At 45.6% G+C, this 12,535-nt stretch overlaps 1 protein-coding gene across 1 annotated transcript; it reads left to right on the forward strand.

Moving 5' to 3' along the window:
- Positions 1-515: 515 nt before the first annotated feature.
- LOC117480128 (zymogen granule membrane protein 16-like) lies at positions 516-4,343 on the forward strand. The gene is made up of 6 exons (XM_034127314.1): positions 516-561; positions 1,085-1,134; positions 1,441-1,570; positions 2,726-2,825; positions 3,080-3,169; positions 3,759-4,343. Exons 2-6 carry the CDS (start codon positions 1,086-1,088, stop codon positions 3,897-3,899), a joined length of 510 nt encoding a protein of 169 aa, XP_033983205.1. The 5' UTR covers positions 516-561; position 1,085; the 3' UTR covers positions 3,900-4,343.
- The last annotated feature ends 8,192 nt before the right edge of the window (positions 4,344-12,535 follow it).

A 12,535-nucleotide genomic window follows, 5' to 3' on the forward strand; every position in this document is an offset into this window, starting at 1 on the left:
AAAACAGGCTTGGGGCTTAACAGGATAAAGATGTAAAGTAACTTCTAGAGTGTCTTCAAGTTGTGATTGCAAACCGCTTCACAAAACTGGTTTAGCTTGGAAAAGCACAGGGGCTGTCCTTACCCGTAAGTATGTTAAACCCAAAAAGAATGTCATCACTGTCATCCTGGATCAGTTTAAACCCTCTGCCACTTAGTCTGCTATTGTTCAGCTTTCAGAGGTGTGTGTGTGTGTGTGTGTGTGTGTGTGTGTGTGTGTGTGTGTGTGTGTGTGTGTGTGTGTGTGTGTGTGTGTGTGTGTGTGTGTGTGTGTGTGTGTGTGTGTGTGTGTGTGTGTGTGTGTGTGTGTGTGTGTGTGTGTGTGTGTGTGTGTGTGTGTGTGTGTGTGTGTGTGTGTGTGTGTGTGTGTGTGTGTGTGTGTGTGTGTGTGTGTGTGTGTGTGTGTGTGTGTGTGTGTGTGTGTGTGTGTGTGTGTGTGTGTGTATATATAGGTGCCAGTCTTCTAGTGCCATCTCACACTTTGCTCAGGACTTAAGCTGGTTTCAGGAGATCTACTTTGCAGGTGAGCATCTGTGCAGTTGTTGATAATGGATTTTCAGATAAACTTTATTAGCATCTTACTGTGCAGAAACTATGCACATCTGAAAACACATCTATTTCGATTTTACCTTGGCAATTAAATTATTGCTGACTTTTTTTTGTTAGTTTAGGCCTTGTAACTTATTCACCAGCACTTACTTGTATGGTACAGTATGATCTTGCTTGAAGTGAATATATCGTCACTTTCTTTGTTGTTCAGAGTTAGAATTTTTATGGTTTTTGCACTTATTGTAAGTCGCTTTGGATAAAAGCGTCAGCTCAGTGATATGTAATGTAATGTTAACGGGTAGAGCTCATTTAAATTCCAATGCCTTTATTATAATTCACACTGGCTTTTGTTCATGCAGAGGATTTTTGCTTCTTAAAGAAGAATGTCAGACTGTTTTTTTGTCTAAATAAATGTTGACGGATATTTGATCATTATAGTGTTTTGATGAATTGTTTAATCAGATTTCAGTGTTGTTCTGGACTCATTCACCCACCAGAATGTTTTCCTTCCTGTTCCTTGCGGTGCTCTGGGCCAGCTGCATGACAGGTAAGATATAAAGATTTAAAGGGGACCTATCATGCAAAATGCATTTTTTTATGTTTTTTATACATAAATATGTGTCCCCGGTGTCTCAGGGAACTCACAAAGTGTCAGAAAATACAACCCTCTCTCTTTTCCTCCGTGTGCAAATCTCTAAAAACGGGGGAACAACGGAGCTGATCCAGATTGGCGTCCGATATGACGTAATGTGGGCTGGCTTTACGCCCACAGACCTATCAGAAACGTTGCTATCAGAACCAATGCCGAAGCAGTATGGCTTCCTCTCACATAATACATATTTTACTTCTCCAGCTCCCTTGCCTCAGTACTCCTTCTCCCCCGCTGTTGGTAATGGTGGAGGCACGCCATTCTCCACAGAAAATGAAAATGGACCAATCACAGGGATCAGACTCTGGGAAAATACCAACAGTTACATCACTGGGTCAGTCTGTCCTCCTTCTTTAACACAAATTATAAGAACTGTATGGAAGTTAAAGAGGGTCTAACATTGTGCATATATTATTTAAGCTGAAGGGCGAGTGATACAAGGTTCTTTTGAAAGAAGGTGAGGGTAAGGGTTAGTTACCAGTCTAAGAATGAAGCAATAAAGAAGCACACACAGAAAACAAAAATGGAGGTCTAATGTTCAGAAAAACATGTCACTCCACTGTATTTCTGTCTGTAGGTTTTGTTGTAACCCTAGATTGTATGGGTGATGTTAGCAAAAGGTGCACCAATCTGAATTATTCCTGCTCCACTTAATTCTATAATTTCCTGAGTTGTAGTAATTGATTTCATTTATTTTATTGAAGAAAATATTAACAGGCAAGGGTGAAATGTAATTAGGTATATTAACTTAAATACTGTACATTTGTGGTATTTGTACTTTACTTAAGTATTTTCTTTATGTGCCACATTATACCAACCACTACATTTCAAAGTGAAATATTGTCTTGAATGTATTGATGTAGATTAAACTATCCAAAGTTATATTTAGGTACACCTAAAATAATGAACGGGTTGACAAAAAGGTTATTGGCAGTTATTTTGCTTTTTGTTTATATCATTTTTTGTAAAAACATTTCACAGTTCCAGCTTTTCAAATGTTGAGATTTGCTGCATTTCCTTATGAATACTTTCATTTATTTATATTTGTTAAAGTTTTTTCTACAATGGCTACTTTATACTTAAAAAACCTATTCCTGATTATACTTCAATAATTTTAATTAAGTACCATTCTCAAGGCAGTACTTTTGCTTGTAATGGAGTATGTTTACAGTGTAGTATTAGTGCTTAATTACTTAGCTAAAGGATCTGAATGCTTCTTCCACCACTGTTAGCACGGATAGTTGCAGTAACCTTTTCTGCATTAAGGGGAGGGTCCATGGAAAGTTTAATGAGCTGGGGAAGTGCAAAAGTAAACCATAGGGTTCACCCCCATTGATCTGCTTTCTATTTCAATGTTTTTCTACTTGTTCTAGCACAATATCCATCTATGAGGATACCAAATAGTTTCAATCTGATCATTCTTCTGTCAAATATTGCCCTTGTATAAATCATTGTTTGTGTTTCCTCACTCCTGACTGTGTCCTTGCAGTTTGCAGCTGCGCTATGGATTTGGTTGGGGACAAAGGGTTGGTCGTGAAGTGAACTCTGTACAAGAGCTGATCCTGAATGAAGGAGAGTCCTTTATTCAGGTGAGAGACTTTATAATATTAAATAATACATTGATATTGGTTTAAGTGCGTGATTCAAACGTGACCAGACAACGTATTGTAATGTGTATTGACATTTATATACATATATTATAAAAATTATACACATAATCTATAATAAAGGTTCAGAAAATATAAGTAGTATTATAACTTGTTTTAAAAACATCATTTGTGTACTCACTGGGGACAAACCACACGCACTAACATGTCATTGTGCTCTCACGGACATGTTTCAGGTCTCTGGGAAATACCACTCCAACTACATCTATCAGCTGATCTTCGTGACCTCCAGTGGGCGTTCTCTGATTGTCGGCCAGCCCATTCAAGTAAATACCTTCCTCTACAATTTGTGTTTGTTTCAATTACACCATGATGGAAGAAGTATTCTGATCTTTAATGATCACACTTTAAAATAACTATGTAACAAGTAAATGCCCTGCATTAAATGTTATTTAAGTCAAATGTAATATGTAAAATGTAAATAATGTAGAGAAACAGATCCCTGTGACTGTTATATGGTATATACTGTATATTAAATCATTTGATTATTTTGATAGGCACTTATTTAAATGCAGGATATTACTGTTGACTACAATTTACATTTTCCATCAAATGAATAGACAAATTATTTTAGCTGCAATGTGTAAACTGATGAGTTGCACATTTATTACAAAACATCTTATTTTTTACAGCTTTTTATATGTTTTGGAAAATAATGAATTCTTAAAGGATTTAAAGCTTTCAGACAAATGTCTTGAAGTAGGAAATGTAATATTTTGTCTGTAAGTAGAATTGGCATGCAAGGGGAAAAAATGCTCAAGGAAATGAAAAATACCTTAAATGGTTACTCCACTAATTATTTTACATTTACAAGTACTTATTGTCAGGTATTAACTTGTTGATGATCTCTTACAGAAGTCCTTTAACTTCTACCCGTCCCACCCGGGCCAAGAGCTAGTGATTTTGAGCGGCAGCCACACCTCTGCAGGGCTCCTTTCGATTGCTGCTCACTGGGCCGTCCCCCAGGCTCAATACAACAGCACCAACCAGGGCTGATCCAGGAACTGGGAATAATCAACCTTTATCTTTATCATGGAATAATATGGAATAAGGTTTGTTTAATGTGGTAATATTCTATCACTGTATGATCAATACCTCTGGTTTATTAATGGAGAAGCTAAGTTTCTGACCCTGTGTGGTGAAGTGAAACACACAGGATCTACTAAACCTGTACTTTATAGACAATATTTGGAAATAGCGGTGTTTTAATTAAAAACCGTTTGCACTTATACAGCAATGAAGGAAACAAAGCGGTGATGACTTGTATTTAATAAATACCTCATATAGGTTTAGGAATGCCCACTGTAAGGATGACAACATGTATGCAAATGACTGTGATTGTAACGTGATGTTCTGCCTCAGCCTCATTACATTTTGTTGCATTGTAAGGTACTCTTTTTCTCTTTTGACTTACAAATAAAAAAGAAAAAGAAAAAGCAAGTTGGTTGTATGTAAAGAAACACACTCTGGTCTTCCACACAAAGTATATACTCAATGTCTCTAACTCATTTCTGTATACCATGGTCACATCTTCTCTGGTAGTTCCTGCTACAGTAGGTTTCCGCAGAACCTCATTTGCTGTCATGAGACAAACACAAACTCACAAATGTATTACCAGCCACCTACACATTTGAGTGGCTGGCAATAAGCTCAGTGTGATGAGGACACTTTTTAACAGGTTAAGAAATATGTTGTCGAAGGAATAATGTTTAAGTCGTTTTCTGCATATGTGAAAATGTCAAATTCTGCAAATGGTCTTCAAAAACAAGCATGACCTACTTAAAGGAATAGTTTGACATTTTCAGAATTGTGCATGTTTACAACCATGAAGTGGTTCTTGTTTTGCGTGGTTTTCCAGTAAATGTTTGCATGGAGCAGTTTGTAAACAGCGTGTTTCATCATGTGTCCGATCAGGTAGTGCAGGTGGTTAGTCAGGACTGATGCAGTCTTGCTGTTGGAGGGCTTGATAACCCACTCCTATTCCCCACTAGTAGAAGTGTGTAGAGGTTAGGTGTAGGGTTAGGGTGTCAGGGGTTAGGGTGTAGGGGTTAGGGTGTAGGGGTAGGGTCAACAACAGATGTAATTGGCTTGCAAACATTAAAAGGACACAGATAGGTAACAGGGAACAGCATGAGAGAAAAAAAAAAGTTAAAATAATAATGACTAAACTGAACATGAAGAAGAAGGGAGGGAGAGGTGAAAAGAAAACAAGAGGGAGGGAAGAAATATAAAAAGATGCAAAAAGAAAAGGGTGTGATCTGTTTGGAATTCCTTGCAAGTTTTTCTGTTCATGCATACAGTACGCACATACACAAACATGATCTGAGGAACATGTTGAATATATTATTAATAGTATTATTATATATTTTTTCCATATACATACTTGTTGCCAAGTTCGAAAGCAGGAACTTACAGTATGTTGTTGGGAAGTGTCTTCATGCTAAGAAAAGGTTATTTCAGTAGAATCACATAAAACACGGCTGTGGAACTTTCCTCGCATGTCATTGCCTGGTTTTATATTGAAGGGTTGGAAATCATGCATTCAAGTTAGGGAAACAATCTCAATGTCCATTTTAACAGAAGAATTATATGTTTTGATATATATATATATCATTGAATTCTGGCTTAATAAACGTTCAAATGGATTTCATATCGTCATATATATGAAGGATAGATTAATTTATAATACGATATTTAACTGAAAACACTAGGGAAATGTTTACTCAGAATTTTTCTTCCACACTTGCCCCTGCTAACATCTCAGTAAATGAGCTAGTAGATCATTTTAATTCAAAAATAAAAAAAATTATAGATGCCATTGCTCCAACTAAGGTAAAGGAAGTGACTGGCAAGAAAATATCTCCATGGAGAAAGGCCATGACTGTGAGAACAGAAAAAAGAGAGTGTCGAAAAGCTGAACGCAGGTGGCGAAAAACAAATCTCCAGGTTCATTTTGAAATCTATAAAGAGAGACTTTGCTTTCATAATTTGGAATTGAAATTGGCCCGACAGTCTTTCTTCTCTGACATCATTGCTAAAAACAAAAACAACGCACGTTGACAGACTAACAAACCCCCCAGTGTCAGTAGCCTCTGAATTTCTATCCACCAGGGCCTGCAATAAATGTGCCTCCTTCGTCCCTACTGACCGCCAGAGGCGGTGCTTTTAGCACTGGATGACTTATACCAACCATGTCATGAAGAATCCCAGCCCTGGCTCACTACTGGAAGCAGCGGAGCTCGGCAAAAGGACCATGCCCAAAGAATGGGGAGTGGCGACATTAACCCGATAACTGGAGAATGTGCCAGAAGACGCCAGAAGACGCCCGCGACGCCGCGGCGCAGATGGTCTCCAGGGGCGCCCCTCTCAGGGCAGCCCAAGATGTTGAGATGCTCCTTGCAGAGTGGTATCTCAGCCCAGATGGCAAAGGGCGGCCACTGGCCCCGTAGGCATGTGAGATGGTATCGACAACCCAGTGGGGCAGCCACTGGTAGAGGGCACACCTCCTTTAGTGCCGCTATGGCAAAAACAAGAGTTGCTCCGACTGCCGTATACAGGCAGTAGCCTCGATATTCGCCCTTTGGGCACCCACAGGGCACAGCCACTTCGACGTGCCGTTCTCCCGAATGTCAAAGCGTGCCAGCTGGGAAGGCTGATTGAAGTGGGTTTGTGGAAGCACCCTGGGCAGGAATGCCAAGGGCAACACCTGAGAGTCCCACCTCGGGCATGTATCGTTTATGGAGAGGACATGTAACTCCCCAATTTGCCTCCCTGAGGCCATGGCAAGCAGAAATGCTGCCTTCGTGGGCAGCCACCAAAGCCCCACCTGGGCCAGGGGCTCGAAGGGAGGAGATGATAGGGCATCCGGCAGCAGGGGCAGGTCCCAAGCCGGAGCCCTCGGGGTGCTAGGGGGACGCTGCCGTAAAGCCCCTCTTCAGGAAGAGGGACACCGACCTGAGGCACCCCGCCGTGGCGCCGTCGACCCGAACATGTCGGGCAGAAATAGCAGCCACATAAATTCAGAGTGGAGTGAGAACGTCCACTATCTAGAAGGGACTGCCGTCTGGGCAACAGTGTACCTGCTGTCCCAAGGAACATGCATATTCTTGCCCCTCAGTTGGGGTAGAAAGTACGTGAGTGCAAGCTGCACAGCCCGAAGCTCTAGCACGCTGACATGGCGTGCACCCTCCTGGGCAGACCACTGACCCTGAGCGGTCCTGCCCTGCCGCACTGCACCCCACCCTAAGAGACATGCACCTATGGTGACGGTCTCCTGGCGGGATGGGATGGCGCCCATGGGCACGCCCATCAGGAGATAGACCCTGCCCCTCCGGCGTGACAGAGAGTGGAGACAACGCTGCAACGCTCTGACTTTCCTGTGCCTGTGCCACTTGGCATCCAAGAGAAGGCTGATCAGCCACATCTGCATGGGGCACAACGACAGCGGGCCTAAGGGCCCAACGGCTGAGGCAGCCGTCAGTCTGCCCAAGGGCCGGAGGAACTGAATATCAGGCACCCTCTTGCCCGGCCCACGAGGAAGTAGGCATCCCTAAAGTCCACAGTTGCAAACCACTCCCACTGTGCATGTGCTGCGGTCAGCATATGGAATGGCAGCACCTCCAGGAATCTGTCGATTCCTCTGAGGTCCAAGAGCAGGTGAAATCCGCCGACTTTCTTGGCCACGAGAAAGTACGCAGAGTAGAACCCCCTGGGCTAAGCAGAGGGTCTACTGGCTCGATTGCCTCCTTGGGCAGAAGGACGGACAACTCTTGGCTAGAGCTAGGGCATCTGCCGGATCGCTGACGACTGTCATTTTGGCCCGGCCGAAGGCTAGGGGCCGGAACTGCGGTTCGTACCCCTGGGTTAAGGTGAAAACCACCCAAGGGCCGGAAGTACAGACAGCCCAGTAGCTGAGCTGCTGCTGGGGGGAGGCCGGTAAGGCTCTGAGGCACGAGGCCGGCAGCCGGGGGCACAACGGATGAGTGGGCCGCTGGGACCTGCGCAGACCACCACTGTAAGCTGGTGGCTGAGTGCGGCTGCTAGAGGGGCCCCTGGGCCTGCTGGGAGTGGGCACAGGCCTATAAAGACCCGAGAGCTGCTGCCTGGTCTGCCTAGCTTGGGCAGCACGCTCCAGTGCCTACAGGGCAGCTGCCCCAAACAGCTCCCCTGACTCGACTGGCACACTCCGGAGGACATGTCTCCGACAGTGGTGACTAAGCAGGCCAAACCTGGCGACGAGTCTGCACCATAAGGACATGACTCGTCCCAATTCCCTAGCATTAGGGCAAAGGCTTGCAGTGATGCATCACTGAGGCCCAGCAAAGAAGGCTCAGCCGGAGCCTGCTGCAGAGAGGTAGAGACAGCCAGTATCAGATGGGAGAGGGAGTTCCCGTGCCGCTGTGTCGTAGGCCTTACAGAGCAGCTCGTTTGTGACCCTGCACTGAGGCCGAGGGCGCCTGGCATCCGGGGCCAGAATCGGGGAGGCGATGGCAGGCTCAATGGATGGCAAGCGACCCAGCCCCACCCTCGCCGGATCCTGCATGGCAGCAGAGTGGGAGAGGGCCCTGGTGTGTCTCTAGCATGCATGGAGCTCCCTCAGGTACTCCTCTAAAGGAGGAACAGTGGGAATGAAAGGGGGCAGGGTTATGCCTGAAGAAGGCGCTAGCCTGGGTCGGCCTGCGGAACCTGAAGCTGCAAGCGTACCAGGGCCGCACGAATAATGGCCGCCATGGAGCCGTCCTCCATGCCCTGCAAAGAGCTCTGAGCAGAGGAGTGGGGAGCCTCCTCGGGGGTGAGCGGGGCCCCGCCCCCCCCCTTGCAAGAAGAAGTTCAGCCGGAGCCGCTAGCGACATGGCATCCTCAAGCAGAGGTGTGGCAACCGAAGGCGGGCCAGGCGGCAAGCTAGTAGCCCCCACACCGGCCCCTGGCTGAAGGGCCAACAGGAGCGGCTTTGTCTGCTCCATGATGGCAGCTAACCGATCCACCTTAGGGGACAGCCCACATGAATGAGCCATTCTGTGGGTAGCCAGATGCAGCGTAGCCGGGAGCGGGTGCGGGAACACAGCCTGCACCAGCTACCTGTTTAACGGAAAGAGTAGAGCGGTGCTGCTACTCGCCAAACAGAAAGAGGGATGTAATTACACCCACGTTACCGGCAGAGGGAGCGGGAGCGAGAGCGCTGCCTTCGCCTAGCTGGATTAATAAACAAGGCAGTCTAGCGTCTGCCAGGAGCAGGTGCGAGAGCACTGCCTTCACTGGTTAAGTTTGAGACGAATGCCAGATGCAGCGTAACCGGGAGCGGGGTGCGAGAACACAGCCTTCACCAGTTACCTGCTGAACGGAAAGAGTAGAGCAATGCTCCTACTCGCCGAACACGAGAGGGGTGTAATGTCCTACACCCACGTTACTAGCAGAGGGAGCGGGGAGCGAGAGCACTGCCTTCACCTAGCTGAGTAAATGAAAGTGCAAGGCTACTAGCAGAGGGAGCGGGGAGCGAGAGCACTGCCTTCACCTAGCCGAGTAAACGAAGCACGGAGCTACCAGCAGAGGGAGCGGGAGCGAGAGCACTGCCTTCACCTAGCTGGATTAAATAAGAAGTTCAACAGGACAGCTTAGCCGGGCGGCTGCTGCTAGAATCAAGTACACGTCTACCAGGAGCGGGGGCGAGAACACTGCCTTCACTGGTTGAGTCAGAGACAAATGCCAGATGCAGCGTAACCGGGAGCGGGTGCGGTAACCCAGCCTTCACCGGCTACCTGCTGAACGGAAAGAGTAGAGCAATGCTCCTACTCGCCGAACACAGAGGGGGATGTGAATGACCTACACCCACGTTACTAGCAGAGGGAGCGGGAGCGAGAGCACTGCCTACACCTAGCTAGATTAAACGAAGAAGCTTAACAGGGCAGCTTAGCCAGGCAGCTGCTGCTAAGAATCAAGCAGCACGCCGAACACGCCAGATGTTAGCCAAGTGGCCGCTGCTAATAGCCAGAGTGATACGTTACAGGGCAACGTTACCGGGAGGGGGAGCGAGAGCACTGCCTTCACCAGCTGAGTTAAATAATGAAGCTAAACGGTCCATGCAAGGTATTAGTCAAGCGGCTGCTGCTAACAATCAAGCGAAATCAAGTCAAAAAACACAATGTTTAAGACCAGATAACTAGCTTCCAAAGAAGAGAACAGCACAGAGCTGTAGTTACAGTAGTAACCATGGCCAGCCTACACGGCCTAGAACCGTAGTTACAGTAGTAACTATGGACAGTACTTGCACGGCTTAGAACCGTAGTTACAGTAGTAACTATGGCCAGTACTTACACGGCTTAGACCCGTAGTTACAGTAGTAACTATGGCCAGTATTTACGCGGCGTAGAACCGTAGTTACAGTAGTAACCATGGCCAGTACCTACGCGGCTTAGAACCGTAGTTACAGTAGTAACTATGGCCAGTACTTACGCGGCTTAGAACCGTAGTTACAGTAATAACTATGGCCAGTACTTACGCGGCTTAGAACCGTAGTTACAGTAGTAACTATGGCCAGTATTTACGCGGCGTAGACCCGTAGTTACAGTAGTAACTATGGCCAGTACTTACGCGGCTTAGAACCGTAGTTACAGTAGTAACTATGGCCAGTACTTACGCGGCTTAGAACCGTAGTTACAGTAGTAACTATGGCCAGTATTTACAAGGCGTAGACCCGTAGTTACAGTAGTAACTATGGCAAAAGTAACCGTGGCCGGTGAATGGCCACACATGCGGAGCACACAGCACACACAGTGAAGATTGTTCTCCGCATCTACCCATCCTAGTGCTAGGAGACTAGCACTAGGAGTGGTAAATACAACAATATAGCGCTACTGCAGTCGCTGAGAATGAAGCTAATTAGCTTCTAAGGAATAGAACAGCCCGCAAGAACCATAGGCCATGGTTACAGCAGTAACCATGCCGTAGTTGCATGGCCTAGGACCGTAGTTACAGTAGTAACTCTGGCCAGAACTTACCTTACTCTCTGCACCTAACAAAAAACAGGCAAATTATGGCACTGTGGGCTTTCCATACAATTAAATGAGAGACGCAGCGAAAGTTGGGAACTCAAATGCTAAAGATAGCTCGGGCACAACGCCACAAGCAGAACTTTCAAAAGAGCATCATAAGGGCAACTTTGTGGGAGAGGAGGCGAGAACACTGTCGTCACCAGAAAGTAGCCCGACAATAACAAGACAGTAATCAGGACAACTTAGCTGGGAGAGGGTGCGGGAACACAGCCATCACCACAAGTTGACACGAACCTGTCCGTCGAGGCTCTGCACGGCGCACAGCCGGCCACAGCTCCTGGAGGACGCGTTAACAACCCGTAGCTCCGACTATCAGTCGCGAAGCTGCACGCGGCCAGCTGTATGCAGAGAAATCCCTCAGATCAAACGTTCAAACCTGAACGCTGTAGGCTGCAAGAATGCAGCCACGGTACTCTCGCGCAGCGAGAAGATGAAAGGAACAGATCCTCTGACGACACCGGCTGTTATAGCCGGTGTCACGTGGGTCACAGGTGACTTTGTTTGTTGTTATTGGTACTCGAGCTGCGCATGCGCACGATGGACATACCCAGTGCTAAAAGCACCGCCTCTGGCGGTCAGTAGGGACGAAATAGAACTCTTGATTTCAAACAAAAACTCTCCTCTCTGGAGTCCTTGTCTCCCTTTGCACAAGACAAAGGGAGACAAGGACTATTTAAACATGAGGGAAGTGGGAACAGGTGGAAACAATCAGGGGCGGGGCAGACGCTGACGATGGCGGGAAAACACACAAAGGGAGGAAGTAACAGGGCCTGAAAAGAAAGACAAGAGGTAAGTACAAAATAAAACAGGAAATGGGAAAACGAGACATGACATGAAACATGGGGACTTGACTAGAGATGACAGACATAAATAGACAGACAAGACGTGAAGTAACATGAAAACCTGACTCTCCATACAGTAGAAACCTGACTAGACTTGGAATGACATAAATACCTGACTAAACATGAAATGACAGACATAAAACAAATACAACTACAGTAACACAATTGATGAGACACCACAATCTATCTATCTATGTATCTATTAATATATTATTTTCTTTTTGTGACCAACTTTTTTTTTGTTTTGTTTTTTGTTTGCCCTCACAGAGGGACTTATATATAAGAAAAGAAAAAGAAAAAATATAGGGAATCCCTTTCCCATGCCACCCCGTCCCTCCCCCTTCCCACCCATCTTGCCATTTCACAGAAAATCCTACTTGATGTTTGTTAGCAATCGTCTGAGTTCATCTATCTATTATATTATATATATTATTTATATTATAGCATAACAATTTATCCACATCAAATACATTCATACCTTTTTTTCCACATAACATTTATATATATATAAATAAATATGAGCACACATTGTCTCATCAGCAAAATAAATCCTCCTTAAAACAACAGTCAAGTGTACAGTCCACTGTCCATACAAAGACCCAGATGCCTCAACAGGCCATATCCAAATCTGTATTTCAAAGTTTTCGAGCAAGGAACACCAACATGTTTGCATTGTCGGGCAAATGCATCTTTGATTGTAAACTGTCGGGAAGGTGGGGACTCTCCATCTCCTGCTGCCGTG

The sequence above is a fragment of the Trematomus bernacchii genome, unplaced genomic scaffold (assembly GCF_902827165.1).
Source record: "Trematomus bernacchii unplaced genomic scaffold, fTreBer1.1, whole genome shotgun sequence".
Taxonomy (NCBI): domain Eukaryota; kingdom Metazoa; phylum Chordata; class Actinopteri; order Perciformes; family Nototheniidae; genus Trematomus; species Trematomus bernacchii.